Source organism: Stegodyphus dumicola, chromosome 3 (genome assembly GCF_044657685.1).
Source record: "Stegodyphus dumicola isolate Sdum_Otavi_A_Nest chromosome 3, ASM4465768v1".
In the NCBI taxonomy this organism is placed as follows: domain Eukaryota; kingdom Metazoa; phylum Arthropoda; class Arachnida; order Araneae; family Eresidae; genus Stegodyphus; species Stegodyphus dumicola.
This window is the reverse complement of record NC_140770.1, coordinates 147,872,876-147,884,794: the sequence shown is the minus strand read 5'-3', so window position 1 is coordinate 147,884,794 and position 11,919 is coordinate 147,872,876. Positions and strand designations below refer to the sequence as shown.

General features: G+C 30.7%; 1 protein-coding gene across 1 annotated transcript in view; it reads left to right on the top strand.

The window, feature by feature from the left end:
• Positions 1-2,731: 2,731 nt before the first annotated feature.
• LOC146998113 (uncharacterized) overlaps positions 2,732-11,919 on the top strand; it is a 39,581-nt gene continuing 30,393 nt past the window's right edge. Inside the window, exon 1 of the mRNA XM_085813437.1 lies at positions 2,732-5,568. Coding sequence (XP_085669563.1) covers positions 4,687-5,568 — 882 coding nt within the window. The 5' untranslated portion in view covers positions 2,732-4,686. The remainder of the gene's footprint in view (positions 5,569-11,919) is intronic.

Genomic DNA, 11,919 nt, shown 5'->3' with positions numbered 1-11,919 from the left:
AAAATAAAAACATCTGCCCTGAAGATAACGATAGTGTTGACAGATCAACTTCCAGTTCATTGCGCGCCGCCACGTCCCCCCCCCCCGCGCAGAGCAGCTTGAAATTGATAAACAGATTTCAGAACGGTTAGATAAACAAAGGATATGCCTTTATCCATTTTTTGGAGCAATTCCACTTTTTGTTTGTTGGACATCGAAACATACTTATGTTTTCGTAGATCCTTTGGGAGCTCCAGCATCGGAAATTCTATTTCACATAATCGAAAGTTCAAGCTTACTTTTATAAAATTGCTCTTACAGTCTGCAAAAAATAATAAGCCGGATTCAATTCGAAGATTAAGGAACAACGCAATCATCAACATTAACTGAAATAGACAATTAGATAATTTTAGCTTATACCGTCCGTTATACATTAAACGTGCAGCGAAAACATATTCTGTGCTTGTGCGCACGCAAATGCACAGTCGTAAAGGTCTTACGCACACGCTTAAACGCCTATGCGCATACGTTAAAGCGGCGCATGCGCAGAAAGTTTTTAGCTTTGAGGTCCGGATTATGGGTGTCCGAATTAACGACTTTTGACTCTACTAGTCTAAACAGGATTTTATCAAGTTAATTTGAATTTCAATTTTTATTCTTTCTGAAAAATTGGTTCTAAATTTCTTTCTTTATATATTTACTGATCAATTTTTAGCAGCATAATGCACAAAAATTTTTGGAAAGATTCTAAATTTTCCTTTTAAAAAATTATTTGTACATACATAGTCCAAACATATCTGTATACAGTGGAATATGTTTAACGCGAAATAATGCAACGGTCCCGACAAACTACAGTCAAAATTCGTTAATCCGGACTTCAGCGATTTTGGATTATAGATCAACAGTTTAAATCTCGTAAGATGGCATGCAAAAATTCTAAAATTAAAAATATGGAACCGTAATTTATGAAATAAAGAACAATTATGATCTAAAGGGTATCAAAATTTACAAAAAAAAGCTTAATATTTATTTGTTTACTTTATTAAACATTTCTTTCAATGTAAGTTGTTTAAGTTGCTTCGTTTTATGTGATAATACTTTCTCTTTAATTCTATAAACAGACATAATTTCTTGTTCAGTTACAAAGTTCCAAGTCCTATAATTGCTGTGCCAAGAATACCGACTAATTTGTCAATCAAAATTTTTTTGTTTTCACTAACCTCTCTGTCACCTTCATGTCTTTATCCATTTTTTGCAGCAATTCCACTTTTTGTTTGATGGACATCAAAACATACTTTCGTTTTGTACGATCCTTTGGGAGCTCCAGAATTGGAAATTCTATTTGACATAATCGAAAGTTCAAGTTTACTTGCAGTCATAAAAGGTCTTACGCGCATGTGGCAATGCGCAGAAAGTTTTTAGCTTTGAGGTTCGGATTATAGATCATTCCGGATTATGGGTGTCCGAATTAACGACTTTTGACTGTACTATGTAATTTCATGCATTTTGTTTCTCTTAACACGAAAAGATATCCTTTCTGGAAATGAACAAAATACAGAAAACACTGGCATCGCTGGCGAGATTTAAGCGGGATGTGAAATGAAAGAGAGGTGGTTTCACATGTTTCGTAGAAAAGAGGCTAATTTGACTTTGAAATACCCTCGGAATAGCCTGTGACACGAGCCAGTTTTGTTTATCTATGGACTTTCGCCTTCCACGTCTACAAACGCCACACAAACATCTCATCTCTCATCAGTTAGCTTTGGAATTCAGTGATGAGTGTATGGCAGTGTGAGAAAAAATTAGTGAGTTTGGCTCATATGTTGCACTGCATAGAATTCAGCGACTCCAAGGTTGAATGAAAATTATTTTCATTACACACGATTCTCAAAAGTATCAGATTTTTTGGCTCTGAAAGAAATGGAGAAATAGGATATTGAAACTGAGCTGACACTTAATGAAATGTTTGAGAAAGTTTTTGTATTAATGAACTGTCTTACTGTACTATCGAAGAATTCGTTGCAGTAGTTTATGATAATGTGTGTACAGCCCCAATTTTGGCAGACAAAGTTATTTTGGAGTTTGTTCAAAGCTAAAAAGATATCATTGATGCAGAGACGAAAATAAAATGAATGCAGTTCCTGTTCCCATGTCATCCGAAATGAGGAATATCATAAAAAGTATGGACAGTTATTTAGACGCACATTTCCAATGGTAAAATGAATAACAAAATGTTTGACATTGAACAATTTGATGCTAAAAAAGACAAATGCAAAGAAAAATATCAGATTACTTTCCCAAAACTCAATAAATGTTTTGTTTTTCAAAAACTTAAAAATTTTGTATTAAATTCCATTAAGTTCTTGTGGATGTTTTTGTTTCATTGGTTTTTATTAAATACATGCATATATACATATCTATGTAAATAAAATGTACTCTAATAAGCTTAATTTTGTTGAATATATGCTTTTTTTTTCTTTTAAATATTCTTTAACACGAAAAAATATTTCAGTCCCTTCAGTTTTGTGTTAAATGATTTTCACTGTATATCTGTTGCACATAAATCCCTTTCTTACATAAAATATAAATGTATGTATAGAATAACTAAATAAATTGTAAAGGAAGTTTAATTAGCAACTATGGAATCTTAAAAAATTACATAGTATGAAATTTATAATGGCAAACATTAAAAATAGATGAAAGTAAATAAAATTTAAATTAAAGAATGTACTTTATAAAATTAATAATAAGTGGTTAAAAATATATTTTTTAATTACTTAAAACATGGAAGTTATTTGGCAGAGATTATTGGATATAAAATTACTACTTCAAATTTTCAGATTACTATTGTTCATATTTAAAGTCTCAACTTGCAATCTTAATCCACATAACAACCATTGTAAAAATAACCCATTATCATATTCCAAAGATCAGCAGCATACATTTTTTTTTTCAAAATCGTGCATAATATTAAATATTGGCTTTTGATAGTCAAGTTGATACAAATAAGATGAACTGTTTTTATGATTTTAGACTAGTAGTTTATTCTTCCATTCACTTATTACGATATTTAATTTTTTATATGCTCGGCTATCAAAAATTTCAAGAGCTTTCCGCATATTTTTTTTGTCAAGTTTTTACTATACATACATTTCAGCATTTACATTGTCAAAATTGCACATACACATACTTGAAGTGAATTTACTTTTACAGCTAAACACAGGAACTGGAAAACAAAAAAGTACTTATTCGGAGATTGTATTTCTTTTTCGTTCATGAAAATCAAAGTTCATTACACAAACATGCATTCACACTGCACAAGCATGTATGGAAATTCTTAATATATTTATTAAATAAATCAGAAAATATTTTAATGTATAACAAATGAATAGTAAGTAGCTAAGCTTTTAGTTAGTAGTTAAGCTTTTATAAAACAGAGCATAATAACACAGTTACAAAGATATTTAACGTTATAAAGTTAGGTAATTTAGTAAATTTCAGTTGTTCAACAAAGCAATGAATTATGAAGTTCCTTGTATATCTTTATAAATGAACTTTATTGCTGTTTTAAGCAATTAAACAACTGTTCAAGTTATTTTAATAATTTTGAAATATATACGCTAAAAGAAACAATAAAATGTATTAATCTATTTGTCAAACTTGATTTTGGCACGAAAGTCTGCAGAATGCTTCGTAGTTTTTAAGCACATAGAGGCACTGCAATTCTTATTCCTTGATCTGAAGTTTTCTGCGATTTTTTTTTTTTTTATTTATTTAAATTGCTGTATAGGCACACATAAAATTTTTGTATAGTGGTTTCAGATGTGGATAAGTTTTTCGAACACTTTCGTTTATTTTACTGGCGTCGCTGAATTTTGCGATGAAATGCAGCACATTTATTGCCGAGTATCACCCACCCAGATTTTTCATACTGTTAATGTATACATCAGCAGTGAATTATTCTCCTCTTTCCTCAAATACACTACGGCGTTAAACAATAACCATTCACTAAAGATTTTGCGTAAATTCCCACTCATAATAATTTAAATTGCGAAAATCTCACAATTAGCACCTAAACACGCTGATTCAGCAGCACAATTCTTTCGAAAGCGCGCCGTAGTAGTCAAAAGTCGGGTAGGCGTCTTGCCAGGTGAAACTAGTCGATATTTCCGTGACGTCAAAAATTTGAAAAGTGGGGTAGGGTTTGGAAATACGCGTCTTCACCTGATGCAGATAAAAGGAAGCACAACTTTCTGAAACCCTAATTCACTATATGTTCTTGGTGGGTGGGTTTAGAACGGCCAACTAGATCGCCTTGGGTTTAGCCGCCCGTGTTTTTTCGCTAAGCGGTTTCCTCAATGTCATCTTTTATTTATGCATGAAAATGTGGCAACAACCGTTTACTCTCAATTCAAATCTCAACGTTTGTTTTGACAGAATTTGTCACGAATCTGAACAGTACCGGTGGGAACACGTTTGAACGTGATTGTAACTTGTCTGCTTTTAGTTATTTTTATTAATTTGTCTGATTTGATTCTGTGAATGCTTAAATTGAAGATGTAATTTCATCTCACTATTATTATAATTAATTAAATACACTTCTAATCCTACATATTATATTATATAACTTTGTACAGAATATTCATATGCTACTGCCTGATAACGAGTTTATGTACATATGTTTACATACGATGCATAGTATTAAAAATGCTATTCGACGCCTTTTTATTTGTTCATTTTTTTGTAATTCTTCATTCAGCTGAAATTGATCTGAATTTCAAGGATAAAATACTAGAAGGTGAAAATCGATATAAAGAGCTCACAAGAAAAATTTCTCCGTACGGTGAATGTTGGGAGAAGGCTGTGAATGATCTTCACGAAAGCTGTAAACACTTGACAGAAGAAATTCAAAGTAGGTTAGCTCTTTCATTTTCTAATTGTTTCCTAGAGCATTCTGGATCTAATACCTGTCCATGCAGTGCTGCAGTTCCAGTCTCGAAGTGTTTAAGAAACAGCAGTGATAGGATTTTTTCAACTTATACGGAGTTTTTTACGCACACGCAAAGCATTTGCCATTATCTGCAACACCGAGAGTGGCAAGAACAGACAGAAAATACTGTTCTGAAATTAACTGAGAACTCTGAAGCTGTTAGCAAGAAGTTAGATGAGTCTAGTAAATCACAGTCACGGATTTTAGATTTGCAGCATCTATCAATTTTAGAACAGAAACGATTAATTACAAATGGGCGAACTTTAAATGCTGAGCTTCAGTTATCAAGAAACTATGCCAAACATGTGTTTGAAGCATTTAAATCAACAACCAATGAACAAAGGGTGTTAATTTTTGAAGTTTTTGACCGAATTAAATTGCTTCAAAACTTAGTTCTTAGTGAGTTTACTGGAGTTTACACGTTTGTATATTATACAATAGGAGGTATTTTGATATATTTATTAACGTCAATGCCACAGACTTCTGGTGCTAGGATTTGGTTATTCATGCTAATTTCAGGCAATGTCATTCTGGAGCGGGCTGTAGTATCATATAGTCTTGACGAAGAAGTGCTGCAGTTGTTTCCTTTAAATGATGATGTAAGTATATAATGGGTACTGAACTAGATGGAACAATTTTCAACATATAGATTTCTTTAATTTAAATTTAATTTATTTATTTATCTGTATCCTTTCCCTTGCTATAAAGAATTACTTGCGAAGAATTTAAGCGTACTAGGGAAGTCTTCAACCATTTTGTAAAGGCTGTTTCTACCCCCTTTTTGTAGATAGATTTTGCATTTACTATTTATTTCATTTGATTACTTTCAAAAGCAATAGAGTTAAAGAATTGATTAGTGTTTCAAATTTTTTTTCTATTGGAATCTGTAATATTGTTTTTAATGTTTCTTATTTTATAAGTTTATGTATATTTTTCTCAGCATTTCATTTTAAAGGCTGATTTGTGTAATTTTATTGTGAAGCCTAATATTGTATTCTTTTATGGACCTTCCAAAAATATATCTGTTATAATGGTCTAAATTTTTCTCAGGCTTTTTTAAAAAAAAAGAAAAAAAAAAAAAAAAAAAAAACGGTTTAATCCTAGTATACCATACATACAGAATTTGGCAACATTGTGACGAGCAGTAAACGATTCATTTTAGGGTTGGCGACAGTTTTCAAAATCGCTCCAAAGCCGTTCCATATACAGTAGAAAGTCCGAAATCCAGATGCTCATTATCCAGAATGATCTAAAATCCGGACCTCAAAACCACCAACATTTTTTTCTCCTAGGCTTTATTGCATGGGCATTTTATTCCCCCCTCCACACATAGTAAAACGTCTGGAGAGTCCCGATTCTTAATTTCATTTCAACACTAAATAACATAATCTTGTTATTGAAGAAACAGTCATTTTAGCATAAATTTGCACAATTAGTAATTTGGCTCATTAATTGCTGGGTATCTGCTTGGTACACACCTCAAAACAAAACATTCCACATATATACATCATTGATCTGACACCAGCCTGGCGTCGGATTGACAAGTTAGTCGGAATTCTCGAAACAGCAGTTACAGGACTTCAACAATGTAACTAAACAAGAGATTATGTCTGTCTACAGAATTAAAGAGAAAGTAGTATCACAAAAACCACAGCAACTTAAACAACTTGCATTGAAAGAAATGTTGTTTGATCTTTACAATATGGTAACTGGTAGTTTGGCGACATTTTGGAGGCGATAAAGGTTACTACCTGGGACTTTGGTAATAATGTGAGCAGTACTCAGTTCCGATTACGCATTATTTTGTGTGAGGGAAATGAGAGATCATGGGATATGTCATGTGATATTAATGGACGAATTACGGTTCTTTAATCGGAAAAGGGGGGAAATCGGGAAAAAATCTGGAAGTTTTGTATTTGGCTTTATTCTGTGTTGTGTGAAACAGTGTTCGTGAATTTTTGGATCCCATGGCCGTAACTAAAGTGAATTCGAAATGGGTATTTATGTATGTATTAATTTAATGTATGTGCTCATTTATATTTTAAGTAGTGTTTTTGAATTTAATTATATTTTAATTAAATGATAGTTATTTTGTGAATTTTATGTTTGTAGGAATTTGGTATACGTTTTAGTTGAAGTAAACGTGCATGGAAATAATTTAAATATCTGACACTAAGTATTTGTAATGGTTGCGGTATGAATTCGTTGGTGATGTGTATAATGTAATAGATGATTTAGAGGTAAAAGTTTTTGGATATTTTATTTATTTTATATGTGGAAATGTTCATATTTGGAAAGGGTAAATACTTTTTCGCGATCAGGTAATTTCATATATGTTCTTTTTACCGGGTTTAAAGATTGAGAAAATTGTCATGTATTTTCGTGAAATTTTTCTAATTTATGAGAAAAAAGCAGTGTACATGGATATAGTGAAGAGTGTGCGCAATGCCATTTTTGTGCAATTCTGGGATGTTTTTTTTAAGTAAAAATAAGTCGACGTGTACATGGTTTAGTGATATTTTAATTAAATGATAGTTATTTTGTGAATTTTATGTTTGTAGGAATTTGGTACACGTTTAAGTTGAAGTAAACGTGCATGGAAATAATTTAAATTTTTGATACTAAGTATTTGTAATGCTTGCGGTATGAATTCGTTGGTGACGTGTATAATGTAATAGATGATTTAGAGGTTTTTGGATATTTTATTTATTTTATATGTGGAAATGTTCATATTTGGAAAGGGTAAATACTTTTTCGCGATCAGGTAATTTCATATATGTTCTTTTTACCGGGTTTAAAGATTGAGAAAATTGTCATGTATTTTCGTGAAATTTTTCTAATTTATGAGAAAAAAGCAGTGTACATGGATATAGTGAAGAGTGTGAGCAATGCCATTTTTGTGCAATTCTGGAATGTTTTTTTAAGTAAAAATAAGTCGGCGTGTACATGGTTTATGTGTATGTGTTATTTTGAAAAACGCGTAAGGAGTATGGTATTGTGCACTTTTTCCCAATTTTGCAGTGAATATTTGTCATGATTAAGCAGTTTTGTTAGATAAAATTTCTAGCATAAGTGTAATTCGGCTAGTAGATTGTTGGAAGAAGTGTTCAGTAGATAAAAAGAAAAGAAACATGTCTTTACTTCATGAAGACAAAATGGCGGCGGGAAAAAAAAATAGAGGGTTGCTGTAGGAGAGTTGGTCGCCAAATTTTCGCCAAAAAAACGCCAAGTTACCATAATGTAAAGATCAACCGAAATGTTTAATAAGGTAAACAAATAAATATTAAGCTTTTTTTTTTTGTAAATTTTGATACCCTTTAGATCATAAATACTTCATTATTTCATGAATCACGATTTCGTATATTAATATTATAATTTCTACATGCCATCTTACTAGATTTAAATTGAATATCCTATATTCGGAAAAATCCAAATCTGGAATCGCCGAAGTCCCGATAAGTCCGGATTTTGGATTGTACTAGGATTTTACCAGACAATTCTTTTTGAAATCAAGAATGATGAAAAATATTATTAATCTGTTAATTTTTTTAAACTGTTCACTTGCACAGCCAGCCATTGGATGTACATGTGTAACTCAGTAGACTGGATGCAGATGTAGTCATTTATCTAAAAAAAATGTTTATGGAAGGTCGAACATACATTGCTTCTATCATATTAAAGTCTCAGGAAGGACATAAAATTCACCAAATAGCATAAAGCTAATTGAAAAGAGGAAAAAAAATATAATAATGCCTGATGACAATAATAATGCCTGTTGACAAATGAAGAAATTGCAAGTGTACCATCCAAGATAGTCTTAAGATCAAATACATGAATTTTTTTATTGAACATAATATACATAAATGTTAATGTATAGTAAGAAATGACATATTTTATTGCAAGATTATAAAAATAACATAACTGTTAGTAGTAAAAAAGTGATTTTTCAATTGAATAAATTAATTGATAATGTGTTGTTTAGACTAAAAAGAAAAAATCATTTTTATAAATAATTTTTTCCTTTTAGTGTATTTATTTGTCTTTTAACTAAAAGCTAATTTTATAAAAACTTTATTTATTTATTGGTTTATTGTAGATATTAGACCAACCATCTACATCATATGTATTGTTCGATTAAAATATTACAGTCTTTTTTATGTATTATTGGTATGTGTCATTTAATAATCTACCGTATAAATCACTTTTAGGTTGAGAGTTATATCCAGGGTAGAGGATCTCCGTTGATTTTATGCCTTTTTACACTATGAAAAGATGTATTTGCCCAGTGATGCTGTAAAAATTGTACCTTCTTGGATGATATATGTCTTTTTAGAATATGGTATTTTTATAACATATTTAGGTCCTTTTCTGTTATTAGGACCAGATTCAAAAATGTTTGTGTGTGTGTGTATATATATACATGTAGATATTTACATACATGCGAACAACAACACATACTTAAATCTGATCCCCAAAAGTACTTGTATTTATTTAGATCATGTACCATGTGTTTCGAATAACTGCACTTAACAGTCATCAAATTTATGCTTGAGACCACATAACATTAGGAAATAACATACTTTCTTGCATTTCGAACATATTAATATATTTTAAATAATACAGTACAAAGTCTTTAATCCGGGCTTGTCGGGACTTCGGCGATTCTGATTAGGGGTTTTTCCGGATTATAGATCATCAATTTAAATCTGGTAAGGTGGCATGCAGAAATTATAAAATTAAAAGTAGGAAACCGTAATTTATGAAATAAAGAGCAATCATGATCCACAAAAGGTATCAAAATTTACAAAAAAAAACAAAAAAGCTTAATATTTATTTGTTTACTTTATTAAATATTTCTTTCAATGTAAGTTGTTTAAGTTGCTTCGTTTTATGTGCTAATACTTTCTCTTTAATTCTATAAACAGACATAATTTCTTGTTCTTGTTCAGTTACAAAGTTCCGCTGTTCAAGTTCTGTAATTCCTGCGCCGAGAATACCGACTAACTTGTCAATTGAAATTTTTTTGTTTTCACTAACCTCTTCATGCCTTTACCCATTTTTTGCAGCGATACCACTTTTTGTTTGATGGACATCAAAACATGCTTTTACTTTGTAGATCCTTTGGCAGCTCCAGAATCGGAAACTCTTTTTGACATAATCAAAAGTTCAAGCTTACTTTTTATAAAATTGCTCTAACAGTCTGGAAAAAAAAAAAAAAAAAAAAAGGTAGATCCAATTAGAAGATTAAGGAACAACGCAATCTGCAATATTAACTGAAATAGATAATTAAATAATTTTAGCATAGCTTATACCGTCCATTATACATTAAATGCACATGCGTAAAGGTATTATGTGCTACGCATGTGCTGAAAGTTTGTAGCTTTGAGGTCCGGATTATGGACGTCCAGATTAAAGACTTTGTACTGTATAACTTTTTTCAAGAGGTTTCTGTTTTTTATATTCAGTAATTAAAATTTCTTTAAAGACACTACAGGTTACCTTAATTTTAGATTTTTACACATTTCCCATCATTTAAAAAAGAGAGAGATTATCTAATTATAATCATTTTTTAGTCCATTGAAAAATTTAAAAGGCTGTATCACTTTTCAGATCATTGCCACCATATATTATTGCCCTGTCTTATATTTAAAGAAATTAAATAATGAAGAATCATCAAAATTTGAATAACTTAGAATATGGGTATGTGGAAGCCCTAATTTGAATTTGAAATTAATTTCATTATAGATTTCAGACTTTGTAACACTTAAACAAATTTTTGATTAAAAAACTAAACGATTTCAAAGCAAGCAAAAGCAACACTATACGAATTTTTTTTTTTTTTTTTTTTTTTATCTCAGTGCTCGAGACTCTGTAGCGAAAATTCTAAAGATATGCTCATTTTAAAATTAATTTGCAATATTGCTGTTGAACTGAATTTTATAGTTTGAGATGATATTTAATAAATAAAGGTAACACACAAAAGGTTAAAAAAATGCCCCTTTGGATGTAATTAAAAATCTGATACATTTCAGATTTTTTGTGTCTGTTTTTTATTAGTCTAAAGGGGTTCTGAAAGACTGTTGTTTCCATTTTGCAATTTTGCGTCGGAACTCTATAAACGGAGTATCACTTTTCAAATTCTTGCCACCAAATATTATCGCCCTGTATTATATTTGAAGAAATTAAATAATGAAGAATCTGCATAATTGTATGTATGTTTCTCGCATTGCGATAAAACAACGGTACCTAAAGCCATTCAATTTTGATTGACGTAATCCTGCTGCGAATATGGGCATCTGAAAGCCCAAATTTGGAATTTGTTTTATTATCGATTTCATATTTTGTAAAACTTTAACGAATTTTCGATTAACTAACTCAACGATTTAAAAATGAGCAATGGTAACACTCTATGGGGAGGGAAAACTCTTTTTATTTACTGCGCGCGGAATTGTGTATCGGAAATTCTAAAGACATGCTCATTTAAAACTTATTTCGCGACATTACTGCTCATTTTAAAATTATTTTGTGACATTGCTGTTGAACTGAATTTTATGGTTTAAGTGCAAAGAACATTATATTTAATAAATGAAGGCAACACACAAGACGTTAAAAAAATGCCTCTTTGGATGTAATTTAAAATCTGAAACCTTTAAGATTTTAATTTTTTTACTTCCTCGTTATTTATTTATTGATCCTTTGATTAAAATCTTGATTTAAATCATTTAAATCATATTCACGATTTTGGAAATTGTCACCAACAACAAAATGATGCTTATCTCCTCCACATAATGTTCTTTTAAGCCACCAAATCCTGTGTGTACCGTATACTAGGATTAAACCCAGAATTTTTATGAAATGTTATTTTTTTTTAAATATTAACTAACTATTAACTATATAACTTGAGCATAAATCATAATAAGTGTAAGAAAAGCATACTAACTTGAACTTCA